Source organism: Notamacropus eugenii, chromosome 1 (assembly GCF_028372415.1).
Source record: "Notamacropus eugenii isolate mMacEug1 chromosome 1, mMacEug1.pri_v2, whole genome shotgun sequence".
NCBI lineage: Eukaryota > Metazoa > Chordata > Mammalia > Diprotodontia > Macropodidae > Notamacropus > Notamacropus eugenii.
In genome coordinates, this window is record NC_092872.1 from 527,641,853 (window position 1) to 527,661,121 (window position 19,269).

Genomic DNA, 19,269 nt, shown 5'->3' on the forward strand with positions numbered 1-19,269 from the left:
ATAATTTTTTGCATCACTCATTTCTTTTCCCAATTTTTTCTTCTACATCTTTTATATGATTTTTAAACTCCTTTTTGAGCTCTTCCATGAGTTCTTTCTAGGCTTGAGACTACTTTCCATTTTTCTTTGCAGTTTTGGCCATAGGTATTTTGCTATTGTTATCCTCTTCTGAGTTTGTGTCTTGTTCTTCCCTGTGACCAAAATAACTTTCTATTGTCATATTCTTTTTCTATTGTTTTTTTCTCATCTTTTTTTTTTTAAACCTTTTTCCTTTCTTTTAAATTTGAGCTCTCCTCCTGGGGTGGGAGGAGCACTGTCTCAGGTTCCTTGTGCCAGGGAGCTGGAGGCCCTGACTTTTAACCTGGTGCTACCTAAGGGTTGCCCTGAGGCACATGGGTAACCCTTGTATCTGGTGCTGCACTGAGGGAGCAGAGAGGGGGTGGCTAGTGCTTCTGGAGGCTGTAGGGGTTTGGCAGCTTATCTGGTGCTGAGTGGTGTCTGGTGTGTGCGGGTAGGGTATTTCTGCATTTCCCAGAGGCTACTTTGAAGCATGTGGCAATCTAGCAGTTGGAGGTTGCCTGTTTGTTCAGGGCTACACTGAAGTACATGGCATTTCTCAAAGCTCCAGCTGCCCTGTTCCTCTGTCTATGCTGAGGTATGTGGAGCGGATGGCAGTCCTGGTGTTAGTGTTTGCCTGCTCCATTGCACTGGGGCTCAGGATCTACCCATGGTTTGCTCAGTTGGCACTTGTTGCTGGCATACTGGGAGCTAATTACTTTTACTATTGGATTTCTATTATCTCCACATTAGTAAGAACTTATCTGTGACTTTAAATTAATAGGCTCTGAAATATCTATTGGACCTGGCTCTATCTGAGACAGATGCTACATATAGCTTAACATTTCTTCTTATTGAACATTCTTCTAAGTCAAGACAACTTCTCAAATTTTTGTCTTATAAAATCTCCTCCCATGCATTGGCAACCTTAGTATAGTCTGCAAACTTGACAGACAGCATGGCCAAGAGGGATGGTACTTGCAACTTAACTGGGTCTACTCATTCTGTTTGACCCCCCCCCCCTTTTTTTTTTATCACAACATGGTACGCTGCCTGGGTTTAAGAAACACTGAGCCAGAAGGTTAAGGAAAATACTTGCCTGTGGCTTTATTCTCTTAAATGAAACAGACATACACTTGTAATTGTATCCCTCCCTTAGCATTCAGAGATTAGAGGGAAGTGAACAAGATTCTAGAGGTCTCCCATGTGGCAACGAGAAGACCATTTGGTTAGGATGTTCTCTGCAAGGCAGCTTCACCATCAGAGGTTCCAGGAATTAATCCGAAAGGAACTAGAAGAAGAATATAATATTCAGTAGGTCTGCTGGATGATGCAGGAAATTTTATTTATTCTAATGGCGTTGGTCTGATATAGTCTTTATGACTTCTAATTCGCTCTGATCATGTTATATCCCTTTTGAAGCCCCAACTCTTTTTCAAAGGATTATAATCATCACTGACATAGATAATCCTCCCCCTCATTTTACTGATGAGGAAACTGAGGCCTAGAAAGATGAAGTGATTTGCTCAAAGTCACAAACTAGTAGTCAATCAGTCAGTTACTCAACAAGCGTTTATTAAGCACTTACTATGTGCCAGACCCTGTGCTAAGTACCAGGGGGATCGCTAAATGAGAAGTATAGAGGAGAAAATACAACCCAAGATAGAGCCTTGAGGCTCTATCACAGTTATTGGGTGTGACATGGGTGAAGAATCATCAAAGGATATTGAAAAGGAGTATTTAAAAGGATAGAAGGGAACCACACAAACTTAGAGAGGAGAGATCATCGAGGGGAAGGTCATCAATGTCATCAAATAAACTGAGAAAGATAAAAACTGAGAAAATGCCATTAGATTTGGCAATTAGGAGATCACCGGTAACTTTGGAAACGGCAGTTTCAACTGAAGGAGGAGATCAGAAGTCACATTGCATGGAGTTTAGAATACAGTAAGAGGATAGGAAATGGAGACACTTTGTGTGAATGGCTTTCTCAAGGAGGTTAGCTGAGAAGGTAAGAAGAGTTATAGGACAAGTGCTACCAGAGATAATAGGATCAAGTGAGGGTTTTTTTTAAAAGAATTGGGAAGACACTAGTGTGTTTATAGGTAGCATGAAACAGTCAGTAGAAAGGGAAATATTGAAGATAAGAGATAGAGTGTGTATGATAGTGGGAGCAGTATGCTGAAGAAGATGGGTATGATGGGATCAAGGGTGTGTGTAGGGGATGGGGTGCTCCTGTCAAGGAGAAAATCCACATCTAACTCTAAGATGGGAGTGAAGGAATAGATAGAGAGTAGCCAAACGTGTCCGAGTGATGTGAGATGAGGAAGACGGGAGAAGAGGGAGCTTTCAATAGATGGCCCCAGTTTTGTTTTTTCTGTGAAGCATCAAGGGTACCTGAGAGGGTAGGGTAGGGAAAGTGAGTACTGTGGGAGGCTTAAGGAAAGACAAGAAGGTTTAGAATACCTGCTGTTTAGAATAACTGCAGAGTAGAATAGTTAATGGCAGGGCTAGGATTCAGACTCAGGTCCTTAGTCTCTACATCTTGGTCTCTTTCCACTATACCAGGCTACCAGTAGGATAAATACACACCTGGATCCCAGGATGTTTGAACAGAGAGGGACTTTTCAGATAAAGTCCAGCCTTTCTCATTTTATAAATGAGGCAAGTAAGACTCAGACAAGTTATGTGATCTGCTCAAGGTCACACAGCTAGAAAGCTAGGCTGTTTCCCTTATTCTTTCCAGGCTTAGTTGGGATCTAAAAATTCAGGAGTCAACATGGTACAATGGAAAGCAAACTGGATGTGGTATCGAGGGACCTGGGGCTAAATCGTGGCTTTTGCGCTTTTTTTAGCTGTGTGACCCTGGACAAATCACTTAAACAATTAGGGCCTCAATTTGCTCTTCTGTAAAGGGGTTGAACTAGATAGCTCTAAATCCATGATTCTATGAGTTCTAATTCCTCCCCTGTCTCTGTATTATAACTTCTGTCTCTATAATCTCATCTGAAGTCAGTCTCTACTCCACCCTGACACAGGCCCTCATCATCTCAGGCCTTACTATTGCCATAGTCTTCTCATTGTTCTCCCTGTCCCAAGTCTCACCTTGTTCCAGTTCATTTTCCATTCAGCCACCAAAGTGATTTTCCTAAAGCTTGCAACTGACTGTCACCACTCCCCCCAGTCAATAAACTCCATGAGCTCCCTAGTACCTGCAGGATCAAATATAAAATCCTGTTTGGCTTTTAAAGCCCTTCAAAACCAACTTCTTTTTTACCTTCCCAATTATCTTACATATTCCTTGCCCCTACAAACTCCATGATGCAGCCATATTGAGCTTTTTGCTGTTCCTTGAACATAATATTTCATATTCTGACTCTGGGTCTTCCTCTGTCAGTTCCTTTGCTTGGGATATTGTCCTTCCTTACCACCAATTCCTACCTTCCCAGCCTTCCTACAAGACAACTCAAATTCCACTGACTTCCTTCTACTGCTAGTGCCTCTTCTCAGAGATTGTCTTCCATTTACACCATATGTCTTGTATGGACAATTTTTTGCATATTGTTTCTTCCACAGAGAGAAGGGGACAAGTGCAGTGAGGGGGATGATAGAAGGGAGGACAAATGAGAGAAGGGAGTAACTAGAAGTAAACACTTTTGGGAAGGGGCAAGGTCAAATGAGAAAATAGAATAAAGGGGGGACAGGGTAGGATGGAGGGAAATGTAGTTAGTCTTACACAACATGACTATTATGGAAGTCTTGCAAAATGACAACTATATAGCCTGTATTGAATTTCTTGCCTTCTCAGTGGGGATGGGTGGGGAGGGAGGAAGGGAGAGAAGTTGGAATTCAAAGTATTAGAAGCAAATGTTGAGAACTGTTATTGCATATAACTGGGAAATAAGAAATACAGGTAATGGGGTATAGAAATCTATCTTGCCCTACAAGAAAAGAGAAAAGATGGGGTTAAGGGAAGGGTGAGGTGTGATAGAAGGGAGGGCACATTGAGGGAAGGAGTAATCAGAATGCAAGGTGTTGTGGGGTGAGGGAGGGGAGATGGAGAGAAAAACTGGAACTCAAAATTTTGTGGAAATAAATGTTGAAATCTAAAAATAAATAAATAAAACTTAAAAATAAAATAAAACACTTCATAGTGCCAAAGAAGCCCCTTCCAAATTCCTACAGTTTATAGCCACCACTTTGCTTTCCCTCAGCATTAAAATTAAATAAAACACTATTTCCCTTTCAGAAAGAAAAAAAAAAAAGAACGTGAGCTCCTTTCTTTGTATCCCCTAGCACAGGTGCCAGCACTTAATGAGCTCTCATTGATAGATCAAGTGACCTTCTCTGCACCTCAGGTTTCTTTCCTATTGGGTGGAGGGAGATGAGCTGATCTCATGGGATGGTGGTAAGGGATAACAATGAAGGAGAAGGGCCTATTGGGACAAGAACCAGATGAGAAACTGGACAGATGGATTAACTGTTCAGTAATCTCTTCTTGGACTATGTGTGTTCCATTGGTAGAAAAAAAGTGGAATTTATCTTGAGGAGTCCAGTTTCCATTCTCCTCCAGTCAGGGACTTGCTATTTTATACCACCTTACACCTTTATAAGATGCCTAATTCAATAATTTTTTTCTAATACCATGAAAAAGGACCAGTCTTTGTGACACTGGCAGAATCTATTCAACAATCTACAGAATAAGTACTGTCCTCAGAAGACTTAGGTAGCTCTCTTGGTCAAAGAGAGACTAGGTGTACCTGACTTTCTGCTCTGTAACCTGCCCTCTTCTCTTCCCCTCTCCTTTCCCTTTCCCCTTCCCCCCTCTTATAGCTTCTGCTGAGGAAAGTTCCTTACTTCATGAAATCTGGGGACTTTGACATAGCATGTTCAAACTCTGAGAAAGACAGCATGTGGTCATTGTCCAGGTCTGATTCTCCCAATATCTGCAATGGAGAAAGAAGAAAAGAGTTCAAGAGATAGCACAAATAATAAGGTAGAGAAGGTGTAGGGGAAAAGGCATTGAGGTTCCTCCTCCTTCCCTCCCCTGCTTGCGCCCTTTGCTCAGGAATTCCCAAGGATCATCCAATAGGCCATGTTTTAGAGGAAATGTCTGCTGGGCAACCCTGGCCCTTTCCTGCTCACCTTGGGTGTGATCTTTGGCAACCCCATGCTATTTACAGTAGCCAAACTGGGCTGGAGGCCCCAGAGAGCCTTACTCAGATAGTCCCTAAAAGGTACAGTGCCATTTGGAGGTGGGAGAAGTGGGTTGGATTTGATTTTTTTTTTAAAGTAAGCAACTCTACAAAGTAGTGAGCTCTCTACTCCTATACCCTCCGAGGATTTGGTGTTGTCTGCTTTTTGTTGGGCTGGTGACACCCTCTTCCTTTGGCTGGGGGGGCTCCCAGATAGTTTCATGGAGAAAGCTCAGGGTCAGGATGTACCTGTACTCTTTCCCCATTCATATCTCCTTACATTAACTCTCCTTCATGCCCCCAACACACAGAGGCACACAGTCCCTGCCATGGAACCAGATTTTGCCTTTGGTGGGTGGAGGAAGGATACGGCACCTAAAGAGTTGTAAATAGCAATTTCTACACATACACACAGGACGATAAACACAAAAGCAAACTTAATTCCAGGGAGTGGAACAGTGGAAAGGGGAGCAGCAGCAGAAACCTGCAACTATTTCCAAGGAGGAAGTAAAGAAATAGAACAGAAGAGTTCATTTAGACTAGTGTAAGTGGAGGCAAGGGGAGGAGGAAATAGACTCCACTCCAACTGGTAGTAGGTGCTTCATCAATGCTACTTGACTGACTGGAAGCTTTCTACTAAAAAAAAGTATTCTTGCTAACTAAGGGCTTAGTTAAGCTGTTTCTATCCTGTTGCTGAAGGAATATAAACACTGCCAGCATACTTTACATTTCAGTACCCTGGGGAAAAGCCTTAGTCACCCTATCCTAGATACAGCTTTGATTTCTTTTCATAAAATTGACAGGAAAAATAGTAAACTAGAGCCCAAGAGAAACAGAGTCATGGAACACTCAATTCCAATGTCAATGGGATCACTTACCTCTTAGGAAAGGGGGAAATGCCCCTGAATCCAGCAGTGGGATTGTTATCATTAAATGCTAGGCTATTTTTATGTGTCAAAGGCCTAGCCAAGTTTCACTTAAGGCCCTGAAATACTCTAGAGGCAAGATGAGCTAGCCTTAAAGGTACAGTGGAAAAAAGCACAGGTTCAGCAGTCAGAGGCCCCAGGTTCAAATCCCACACAAAACCTGTGTGACCTTGGGAAAGTCATTTAACTTCCCTGGGTCTCAGTTTCCTGTAAAATGAGGGGTTTGGACTAGATGGCCCATGAACTCTCTTCTAGCTCTAGACCTATGATCCTGTGATTTCTCTTGGCCATTCCTCAGCATAGTCCAATTGAGAACCCTAAAACTACAAATGGCAAAGACTCACTCTGTGGCCTTGACTTAAAACTTTGAACATTTATCATGGCCCTTCAAGGAATTTCTACCCCATACCCCCCAAAAAAGGGCAACAGAGAGTGGAAACAAGCAGATGGCCCTAGTGAATATAGCTTATTTAGCTATGGTACCCAATTACTTAGACAAGGCCACATGTTCAACTTCTATGTAAAGTCAGTCTTTTGCAAATACAAGCAATTGACTGTCATTAGAGAGAGTTTGGATGGTACAGATCAATTTCTCCCTCCTGCCTTCCTAGTCACTTATTTGAGGGACTGGATCATGAAGGTTACACTTGCCACACTTCTCCTAGGCCCTGTGGGCCCCACCAGTGGTGAAGGAAAGGTAAGATTTCACCCTTCCTCCCTTGATCCCCTCCCATCAGGTACATACATGTTTAGTCAGATTCTTTAGCAGCTCATCACCCACATTAGTAGTGTTTAGCAATCGCTGGATGATGCTTTGGAGGTCGTCCTCATCAATGAAGCCATTCTCATTAATATCTGCTGAGAACAGGTGATTCTTGAATATAATGAATAAGTGGAGGGGGATGGGTAGGGGAAGATGTTTCTCTTTACCTCACACTGATGGGGTATAAGCCCAAACAGAGACCTTTGTCCCTTGGAATGGGAGGGTTTTGGTCCCATTTGTGTGAAGGAAGGGTCCCGGAAAGCGTGGCTTGGGGGCTCCTTGGATTCTCCTTACTTGATTGAGTATTCTTTTAATATTTCTCCCTTTGATTCTATTACGGCCACTTCTTAGCACTCTCTTGAGGTCCAAGTCGGCCAGTCAGGATTGTGGATTTTCTGGACTACCTGCCACTCCTATCAGGATCCTCCCTGGGTTTGATCTACATTCCAGGCTGACCTCCCCTGTCAAGACCATCCCTAGGACTCCAGACTACTTGGCAACACCTGGATTCTAACCTCAGTCTTTTTCGGTATTTAAGTTCCATCTCACCTCCATGAAGGCACTCAGGTTTAATCCAGTACAGACTCTGTCTAACTGAGATTCTATCTAGCCTGCTTGTCAATACAAGTGTTACAAATGGTTAGGCTCCTTAAGAATCAGCCCAGTATGGAGAATCTTTAATAAACTTGGTTTTTCTTTGGCTTTAAGAAGGCTTGTGTCAAACCTCAACAATACCACTAAAGGCCAGTTACACCAGCTTAGCCAGCTAGGTGATACAGTCATTAGTGCTCTAGGTCTCGAGTCAGGAAGGCTCATCTCCCTGAGTTCAAATCTGGTCACAGACACTAGCTATGTGATCCTGGGCAAGTCACTAACCCCTGTTTACTTCAGTTTCCTCATCTGTAAAATGAGCTGGAGAAGGAAATGGCAAACCACTCTAGTATCTTTGCCAAAACCCCAAATGGGGTCATGAAGTGTTGGACATGACTAAAAAACAACTGAACAGCAGGATAAATAAATACAAAGTAATTAACAAGGAGGATGCTAACAACTAAAAGGGAGTGGAATAGGAAGTGGTTCCTGAGTTGTCTTCAAGGGAGTTGAGGATGCCAAGAGGTAGAGGTGAGGAGAAAAAAACCATTTGAGGCCTGGGGCCTGCACAAACACACCAAGATGGGTAGAATGTCATATATAGGGAAAAGTAAATTGGCCATTCTTCCTGGTACCAACAATATTTGAAAAGAAGAATAAGTCTTGGATAAGCCTTAAAAGATAGACTGGAACCAGGCTATGAAGGGCATTAGAAACCAAACAGAGGAGTTCACATTTCATCCTAGGGACAATAGAAAACCATTGTCATTTCCTGAGTAAGGAAGAGATATGAGGAAAACCAAAAGTGACTTAGAAAGAACTAAGGGATGGTCTTGGCACTGGCAGTGACTTATCAACAACCCTGTGAAACAAATAAGAATACATAGTCTTGAGCTTTGATTTCATTGTTATATGAAATACTCAGATAAAGAAATTCTATTGATGCAGATCAGGACATACTCTGTAACATAGAAAGTGGGCAAGAACACTGAGAAGCTAAATTACTCACTCAGGGGTATACTGTTAGTAGGTGTCAAAAGTAGCACTTGGATCCCACCTCCCCCCCTTCTCCCCCATCACCACTTCCTGGTTCCCAGGGTAGTTCTCTACCCATGACACCAAGCTGTCTCTCTTGTAGGTAATGCAAGTATTATTATCCCCATTTTAGAGATGAGGAAATGGTGGCCCAACCAAATGAAGTAATATGCTTAGGGTCACATGGCTATTAAATGTCAGGGCTTGGATTTGAACCCAGGACCCAGCTCTTTTTCTACTATACTGTGCTGAAGAAGAAGGGAAAGAAGAAAGAAAAGAAAAAATCCATGAGGGATTCATTTGTATGATAGACACCAACTAGATGTTTTCTATTTCTGTTGAGACCAGATTGAAGAAAAACAGAAAGTATTGATCGGTTGGGAGACTGAGACAGAGGCAATCCAGGACCAAGAACAACCCAGGAGTTCCAGGAGAAGCATCATCTTCAACTTGATGGATTCTGAAAGATGGCGCTTGAACTGACTTAATCCAGGGTCTGCAAAAGGGTGATCCCTCTCTAAAGGATCCTCAGCCATCTACCAGCCACACACAAGGTGGTAGGGACCAGCTCTGGGACTAATCTTCCCCAGCTATAGTAACCAGAAGGACATGGCACTATCTCCTCCTACCAGCAATAATGCCCCCCTCACCTTCTAGTCCTGTTCTTCATTCCCAGACTTCCAAGCCATGTTGGAACAGAATCCTGGAACAGAATTCCCTCAGTACCTGGGCCTCCTCACCCTGGAACATCCAACCACCCCTGTTAGGAAGTTTTTTTCTTTATCTACACCTGCAAGGGAGTGGTCAGTTTTCTCCTTCTAGACTGGCAAGTATGAATAAGCTTCCTATACTGTTTCTAGGAAAAGTTTCTTATAACCTTTTTCTTCTAAGATAGTGGAGGGTTGGCCTTGCAGATAGAAAGCTGGCCTCAAGGTCAACAAGACTTTGTTCTTTCTCAGACTCTGAGCAAGTCACTTAATGTCTTCCTCCTTGCTGTTCCTTCTACAAGACACTTCATCTTTCAATTTTAAGCATTTTCACTGGCTGTCTCCCAAATCTGAAATTCTATCCCTCTTCATCTTTATCTCTTGGTTCCCTTCCAATCCCAACTAAAATCCTACCTTCTGCAAGAAGCCTTCTTGCACTTGTGCCTTCCCCTCTAAGATTATCACCAATTTACCTTGCTTGTACAAAGCTGTTTGCATTTTGTCTCCCCAATTAGACTGAGTTCCTTGAGTTTGCCTTTCTTTGTATCCCCAACACTTAGTACAGAGATTGGCAAAATAGTAGGAGCTTAATAAATGCTTGTTGATTGACTGTCCCAGGCTACTTGCTCTCTTAGATGCATATAATTTACAGAAGAGACACACATCTGCATCACTCATATTACCAAACATCATGAAATCATAGGTTCAAACTCTCCCCTACTCTCCCCTACTCCTACCCCTCAAATTGTTTTTTTTCTACCCCTCAAATTATAAGATAAAAGTTTCCTAATCAGTATCCATTTTTCTTTTATTTGCAAGGTGAAAATTTCATGTGGTGTCATTATGCTAAGGCAAGCATAAGAAATTATTGTCATTGAAAAAAAATTGCCTCCTAGAAAATATATTTCCTCTTGGAATTTGTTGGGGGTTTCTTGCATTATTTTGTTAAAAAGCCACCACAGTCAGTTTTCCCCTTTCTTGGATTCAGGCAGTGAGCTCCAGACCCCACTCCCCTGCTAGGTTGCCCTTGCACTCTTCCTTGGTGAACTTCTTCTTTCTGACTTGACCTTTTTTCCCACAAGTACAGATTTGGGTCCCTTTTCAGTATCTTACTAAGGAAGCTCTGAGGCACCCAGCTCCTTCCCTGCCTCCACAAATGATTGACCACTCTCACTAGAGACCACATGACCTTTCCTCATCACTATCCCTTGTCTAGTTTTGGAATTTGAACCTTGATCAACTCTACCTTTTTTTTCTGGATAGAATGTTTCCATCAATTTGTCTCTGGCCAAGGATGTGCTAGTAAATGTTTTACACCTGGATCTTAAAAAAAAAAGTATGTGCCATACACTTTTAAGTTTAATATACATTATGATCATTTTCTCCATCATTTTCTTAAGTCTAGACAATCAACAAAGCAAATCAAGATGTGACTTGTAGTGTTTGCCAATTTCCAGGGTATAAGTGTTCCTGAAAATTTAGTAATCACCTTTATCAAGGAACTGGTTCAACCTAGCTCTAGCACATTCCTACTCAAACTGTGGGGGTGAAATTGGCCAGAGAGGAAGCATAGAGAGGCAAGAGGAAAGAAGCATGGGATCCCTCCAACCCCCAAAATCTTATTTATTTTTATTCTCTGAATATTGTGACCCTCAATGTATCTTACCATAGATGCGGAAGGCGTACTCAATCTTCAGGCTAGGGCAGGCCTGGGCACTAAATACGGAAGCCATTCCCAAAACATCTTCAAATGAGAAGACGTCATCGTGGGAGAACACTCTGCAGATTCTGTCTCTGAAGGGGTTAACCTGCTGAGCAAGGAAGAAGACAGTTATATCCACTGGCCACACCCTGGTATTCACTGCCTGTGTCTATGGTCTGAACTTCCTTAAAAATAAATTTAATTGATAGTTTTGACTTCTTGTTTGCACATAATTGCTTGCATGTTGTCTTCCCTGTTAGACTGTGAGCTCCTTAAAGTAGGAACTAGTTTTATATCATAGCTACTTCCAGATTATCCCACAACACACACACACACACACACACACACACATATACACATACACACACATGCATATACACAGCATTGAACCTCCCTTTATAACAAAGAATAAACAGCTAAGCAAAAAACAACAGATACAGTAATTCTGGTAATGTATATAATATCCTATCCCTCTAGCCCCCCACCTTCCTTCAAGGTCATATTGTTCATTATGTGTTCTCCAGGATAAGGATTAGTCCTAAGAACCAGAGTTTGCCTTCTTATTACTACTCTTTCCTTTACATTATTGTCTGTTTGTTCACCTGGCCCTGCTTACCTCTTTCTACATCAATTCATACAAGTGTCCTCATCTTCCTGTGAAGTCTTCATATTCATTATTTCTTATTGCACAATATTTTATATAAAAAATAATATTTTATATAATAATAATTGGGGGTAATAATAGCACCAATGGCTTGCAAAGTTGTGAGGACCAGATGAGATAATATTTATAAAATGCCTGGCACAGCACTTGGTATGCAGTAGAAACTTAACGAATGCTTATTTCCCCAGTCCTCAATATATAATATAATATATAGTTATATATTACCATAAATTATCCATATAACATATAATTCTATATAATACACAATTATATTTTATATGTAGAATTCTACATCATATATAGAATATATAACCATGACAATAGAATAATACAATGCATATGTATTCTATATTATAGAATAGTACACATTACATAATTCTAATGTATTCTATATTATATAGAACTATATTATACATACTTCTATATAACACATAGAACTATATTACATATAATTACAAGTAACATAACTTGTTCAGTGATTCTCTAAGCTTTAGGTACCAACCTTGTCAATAAAAGCTATAAATAATTTTGTATTTGTTACTTTTCCTTCTGTTCTTGACCTCCCTGAGACATATGCTCAGTAGTGATATCACTGCATCAGAAAGTATGAACCATTCAGTGATTTTCTAGTATAATTCCAAATTATATTCCAGAATGGTTGTACCAAATCATAGTTCCCCTAGTAATGTATTAGTCTATTTCCCTCACCACAGCCCCTTCAACAACTGGTTTGGTTTTTTTTCGTTTGGTTGGTTTTGGTCATCTGATGGGTGTGAGGTAAAATCTCAGTTGCTTAAATGTACATGTCTTATTATTAGTGATTTGAAGCAGTTTTTATAGAATCATTGATAGTTTACATTTCTTCTTTAGGAAGCTACCTATTCATATCCTTTGGCAAATATCTATTGAGGACCGGCTCTTGTTCTCATATATTTGTACTTCAAATATCAGACCATTGTCACAGATACTTGTTGTAAAGACTTTTTCTTCTCAGTCAACAGCTTCTCTTCTTATCCTAGCTGCACTAATTTTGCACAAAAGTCTTTTAATTTTATGTAGTAGAATATTCAATTTTATCTTTTATGATCACCTCTCTAACTTGTTTGAGAGTTCTTCCCTTAGCCATAGTTATGGAAGGTATGTCCTGTAATTCTTCTTTAATTGTTTTGATGACATGTCCTTTTATATTTGAATTGAATATCCATTTAGAGATTATTGCAGTATTGTAGATTATTGAATTTCTGCTGAACTGGCTTCCAGTTCTCTTATATTTCTGTTGAATAAAGAAAATCCTTGCCCTGCTAGTTTATGTTCTTGTGCTTATCAAAGACTAGGCTATTATGTTTGATTGCTTGTGAGTTTTACTTTCCTAGTCTGCTCCACTGATCAATGTTTCTATTTTTTAACCAGTAGCAAATGGTTTTGATGATTACTGTCTTGTGCTATTATTTAAAATATAGTAATAAACGACTCCCTTTATTCCTAACATTTTTCTTTATATCCATTGAAAATCTTGATCTTTCTTTTCCTCCCAGTGAAGTGTGTCATTATTTTTCTAGTTCTACCAAATAATTACATGATAGTTTGATTGGTATGGCATTAATTCTATAACTCAATCAACCAACAATCACCTATTAAGCATCTCTTCTATGTGTCAGTCACTGTGCTAGGCTCTGGGGATACAGAGACATAAGAGGTCGTCTCTGCCCAAAAGGTACTTATGTTTTACTTTTCATTTGTTTGCCTTTGCTTTACACAGTATTTTATTTTTCCCACAATTACATATCAAGAAAATATTTAGCATACTTATGTTCTATTAAAGGAAGGAAAAGAATGCAAGGTGTTCACAAATGTTTAGAAATACACATGGTGGGAGAGGGGCAACGTGAGGAATTAGTCAGGACCTCCCTACCTTCAAACACAGTAGTCTAGTGTTTGATAAGGCCAAGAACACAACCTACCAGGACAAGGTCTCCCTATAAAATAGGGATACTTGGAAACCAATATTATAGAATTAAGTTTATATAAACATCTTACTTATACCATATATGTATTACAGTAATCTCTAAATGAATCCAATTTAATAAGGGATTATATAACTTAAATATAAGAGAATATGTCACAAAAATAATTAAAGAATAATGGAAGGAAAAATCTTCCACAACTATGGCTAAGGGGAGATTTCTCAAACAAGACATGGAGGTGACTCTAGAATGCTGTGATTATATAAAATTAAAAGACTTTTGCACAAATGGAATCAATTCAGTTAGGATGCAAAGAGTCCAGTTGATGACCTCACAGAAGGAGAAGGTAACAGATAACAAAGTGTCAGTGTGTTAAAAGTTTAAAGGAAATACCTCTACCAATGATTATGGCAAGAGTTAAGAGAAGAGGGCTCTGAGAGATATGGTGGCAATAGGATACTCAAGATTTGGCAATGGACAGGATCTGGAGGAAGTAAAAGAGAGTGAAGAATGGTGGATGACTGACATTGCAAACCTGAAGAAGGGAAGTTAGGAAGACAGGTGGGTTAGCAGACTTGTAGATCATAACACAAAGAAATCTTGCAAGTATTCTTTAGATTTGATGACTGGACTACATGTGTTAAAGCGTATAACAAATTAAAAGGGAACAGGATATTTAAGGGGAATTAGAGGGAGTGGATGGCATTGTAGATTAGGAAAATACTCACATGAAGAAATTCAGGAACCAGAAGAGGAAGCATGGCTAAGAACACTGCGGCAAAGATTAACAGAAGTCAAAAGGCAAGCAACGTAGATATCAAAGTGTGCTGTAAGCCAGCACAGAAAGGAGAAAGAGATGAAGAGTTTGGGAAACAGATCAAAATTCTGACCTGGGAACCTGCTATAATGAAGGTAGGGAGAGAAGCCAGACCTGGGATTTCATTGGCATAACGCACTCCCAGATAAGGAAATTATCTCTACCGATGTGGACCAGCACCTTCTCCACAACTTAAGAGTGTTAAGGAGTTGCCTACAGCACTGATAAATTAAATGATTCACCCAGAGTAACACAGACAATATGTCTGTCAGCCTGTCTGAGGTGAGATTTGAATCCAGGACTTCGTGCCTCCAAGATTGGCCTCCATCTTCTATACGAAATTGCCTCTTATAATGGTGAGAGAAGACTTCAATTACCTCAACATTTGCTGGAGCCTTTTCCCTGACCAGTCCAGAACGACTGATAATTTCCTGATTTATTTATTGATAACTTCATCTTTATAAGTTGCAGGAACCAATGAAGTGGATGTTTTTTGTGAATGTGATTCTCACAAGCTAGGTGAAGCTAACAGGAGTATTGGTCTCTGGCTTTGCTTTATGTTTCTGCCTTTATCACGCATATCTACCAGAGACATTTTGACCAGCAACAAACTCTCCCTAGACCACCAAAGAAGAACTAGTTGCTAGCGTTAAAACAACTATTTCATATTCAGATTAAGGAAAGGGAAGTCAACCATAGTTTGACATGATTATGTGACATAGACTTTGGAAGAACAGATTTCAGTGGTATCAGAGTAAGGATAGGTAGAGTCTCAGGGACTCCAATTCTCTACAAGAAATCAGCCCAGGAAGGATGGGAAACTCTCAGAAATGACATTCTGAAAGCACAAATAGAAACCTTTCTGATGAGGAAGAAAGAGGTAATTGTTTAGAGACCAATTTGACTGCACAAAGAACTAACCAACCAAGGACAGATAATGGAAAATGAACACAAATGTTTGGTATGACACAGTCATTTAAGAGTAGCATTAGGAGCATTGAAGCTCAGAATGAACCGAGGTTGGCACAGAAAGGTAAAAACAACAACAAAATGTGGATTTTCAAAAGCCATATTGTGAAGGGGGAGAGGAAAATCAAAGAAGGGACTCTTGCATGGACCATGTAGAGAAAGTTGAGCTACACAGCCCTTGTTTGCTTCTATATTCTATGCCAAGGAAAATGATCTTTAGGCTGGAAAGAAAAGAAAAGAGTAAGAGGAAACTGATATTTATAAGACAAATGAGGAGATTGTAAGAGAGTGCCAGGCTGTCCTTGACAAATTCAAATCCCCAAGACTGAGCTACATCTTTGGGTCCTTAAAGAACTGGTGGAAGGAACTACTGAGCCAGTAATACTTCAAAGGTAGTAGGAAATGGTAGGTGTTATATACCATTTATTGAAAGAGGGAAGAGAATGGAGTCTGTAAACAACAATCTAGAGACTGGAATCTGGAAAAATCAAGGCCAAATTATTAAAGTGTTGAACATTTAGAAAAGGAAGTATTTGGTAATCACAGAGAACTGGTCAGGCTTCATAAAGAATAGCTCAATTCCTTTCTGCACAAGGTTACTAGACTGGTAGATCCAAGGAGTCTTGTGTAGTTTAACTAGATTGGAGCAAAGTTTTTAAAGGCTTTTATGCTATTTTTTATGGAAATGATGGGGACATAAGGAATATAGGATAGGACAGTTACTTGGATCTGGATGAATATCAGGTCACTGGACCCAAATGGCTCAGGAGAAGAAAGTGAGGTTGGTAACCTTGCACAGTCCTCTCTCACTCAAATCAAAGTCAACTGCAAGTCATGTCATCATCTTGATGTCATAGTCCTCTTTGAGAATGAAGGACAAGCACACACCACACACACACAACAACACACAACAACAGCTAAGTGGACAAGCCCAAAGAGTTGTCATTAATGGTTCTATGTCACTTTAGGCAGAGGTCTGCAGTGGAACATACCACAGATCTGTGCCTAACCCCATTATTTAACATCTGGATAAAGACATAGATGGCATGATTGTCAAATCTTCAGATGACACAAAGTTGGGAGGTATAGTTAACACATTGTATGACAGGATCCAAAAAGGTCTTGATAAACTAGAATGTTGAACCAAATTTGACAAGATGAAATTTAATGGGGATGAATGTAACATTTAGAGGGCAGCTAGGTGGCTTAATGACTAGAGTGCTTGGCCTGGAGTCAGGAAGATTCATCTCACTGAGTTCAAATTCAGACTCAGACAGTGACTAGCTGTGTGGCCCTGGGCAAGTTACTTAACCCTGCTTACCTCAATTTCCTCATCTGTAAAGTGAACTAGAGAAGGAAATTCATATAGGTAGAGATAATGGAAGCAAACCTTGAAGAGGTTTTAGTGCTCAGAGAACTCAATCTCTTCATTTTCTAGATGAAGAAACTGAAATCCAGGGAGATTAAGTAACTTGCCTAAAACTACAACACAAGTTGTGTCCGAGGTAGGATTTGAACCCATATCATCTGACTTGAGAGCATCTAGGTTACTTGGAACTGAAGTCAAAATACTTGTGTCCAAATCTAGACTCAGATACTTACTAGATGTCTGACCCTGAGCAAGTCACTTAACCCTGTTTGCTTCAGTTTTCTCATCTGTAAAAAGAGCTGGAGAAAGAAGTGGCAAACTACTCCATTATTTTCACCAAGAAAACCCCAAAAGGGCTCACAAAGAGTTGTACACAACTGAAAAACAACTGAATAATAAACCATCTGCCTCTAGAGCCGGTCCATAACCATACTGCCTCCCTAGTGAATATACAGATAACTCATCCAAGTAACCTACCGTGGTTTCAGAAATCATGGCAAGGCTTTTCTCTAGCAATGACAGTAACCTTTCCCAAAGAGGGGGATCAAGTCCCAGAACCGAGCCGATCCCAGTTTTGCAGACAAAGAGAAATCCCTCCATCCTTAGAGCCTACAAGGCTGAGATAGTTTGAGCACAGGTCATTCTGCCAGAAGGTGGCAGTGTAGGACTGAAATCTTCAACCTTTTAGTTCTTTCAGAAGCAAGATTTCATACAGGATTTAAAAATGAACTGGGTTACATACAGTCTTGGGGTACTGAAAATTACTGCCCTTGGCCATATGCTGATATTAGGTAACAGCTACACTTGAGAGGAATTAACTGGTACATTAGCAAGAGGTGACAAATATTTGGCCCACTACACTCCTCAATGAGGCCAGAATCAGATTAAAATGTAAAGGGAAAATATTCAACAAAACAAATAAAAATACACTAAGACATAGATAATGCTGATACTTGGTTTTCTAATCAATATGCACCCATGAGGATCCTTGTGTGTGGTTTAGTGGCCCCCATTTCTATTTGACTTGGCCGCCACGGACTTGGATGACTCCAGTGGAGTCATGTTGACATCCCCAATTCACAAAAGGAGGATCTGAGTTTCCCAGAGTCTATTTGTCAGTGCCAGAGCAGGAGGAGATTCAAACCTAGACCTCTCCTCCCTCCAAATCCAGTTCCCTTTGTCCTCTCCACTACAGTAAGTTTTTTATTTCAGCCTACTGGTTTTCTTATTTGTAAAATGAGGGGTTCTCCACCCCAGGTCTGTGATGGGGAACGGATGGGGGAAGAATTGCATTTTTATCTAAATCTAATTGTTTTTTTTCACAATCTTATGGACTCATATATATATATATATATATATATATATATATATATATATATATATATATATATATATATATATATATATATGCATTTAAAAACATAATTCTGAGAAAGAGTTTGTAGGACTTACCAGACTGTCTGAAGGGTCCATGACATACAAAAATTGAAAGAACCCCTAAACTAGAGAATTTTCAAGGTCCCTTCCAACTCTAGGTGCTGGAGTTGGTGCTTTAAAAATCCTGAGAGTATATATACAAACTACCCATGGCATGAGTCAGATTGTCACCAAATGAAGATGACAGAAGAAGCAGGACCATTGCTCTCCTCATATCCACCTCCCTTTTGTGACAATTCCTCCTCTTCCCACAGTCCTTCTGTGCTCATTTTAAACTGGTTTTCCCTATTTGAAAATATGAATGGTATGACAGAGAGACTGGGGGGGAAGGGGTACATGGAGGGGGAGGAGATTTGGGGTTAGAAAGGAAGTTTATGGCTTGATCCTGATCTAGGTGCCAAAACTCCTGGGATGACCTAAGAAAGAGCATTGACCTGGAAGTTAGGAGACCTGGGTTCTAATTCCAGGTCTGTCACTAATTCTCTGTGTAAGCTGAGTCTCCTGATTCCTCTGGGACTCAGCTCCCCGGAGCCTTAAGAATAAGGACATTGGACTTGATGATCTCAGAGGCCCCTTCCATCTCCAGCAATCTATTAGTCCATGATTCTAAATCCCTTAGGGAAGCTTCTATGCAAGCCTCTATACATCCTTCCCAGGGCAGAAAGGGCCCTGAAATTTTAATCAAAAGAAATCAAATCCGTTTAATTTAATGCACTATCTCTCTTGGCTAAGCCCCCAGAGGAGTCCTTCCTGCCAACTGTTTATAAAAAATAGACAGACTATGTATTTTAAATGTTCAACCTTCCTGGAGTCTAAAAACAGAAAGGCTACACTGGAACTGTCTCCTGTGTGACAGATGGGCTGGCAGGGACCATCTAAGGATGTGTCCTGCCTGGAGGCCTTCCGAGGCGTCACTAATGGAACAAAGAGTGGAGGAAAGCAGTAAAAATGCTAAATATTATTAAACAGCCAAGGAATAATGGGGCCCAGGACCTGGCTTAGAATCACACACAAAAGCATCTTTTCCAGACTCCAGGTTAAAGAAAACCAACTTCTCAGAAACCCTGACACTT

At 40.4% G+C, this 19,269-nt stretch overlaps 1 protein-coding gene across 2 annotated transcripts in view; it reads right to left on the minus strand.

Moving 5' to 3' along the window:
- Nucleotides 1–1,139: 1,139 nt before the first annotated feature.
- Nucleotides 1,140–19,269, minus strand: part of CIB4 (calcium and integrin binding family member 4) — an 82,448-nt gene continuing 64,318 nt past the window's right edge. Inside the window, exons 4-7 of one of the 2 annotated variants that reach the window (XM_072644113.1) lie at nt 10,941–11,082; nt 6,924–7,033; nt 4,915–5,003; nt 1,140–1,348 (exon numbers count right to left, since the gene is read on the minus strand). In XM_072644113.1, the coding sequence (XP_072500214.1) occupies nt 1,318–1,348; nt 4,915–5,003; nt 6,924–7,033; nt 10,941–11,082 (372 nt within the window). In that variant the 3' untranslated portion in view covers nt 1,140–1,317. Of the gene's footprint in view, nt 1,349–4,914; nt 5,004–6,923; nt 7,034–10,940; nt 11,086–19,269 lie in introns of both variants that reach the window. The other variant, XM_072644103.1, reaches the window with a different exon arrangement.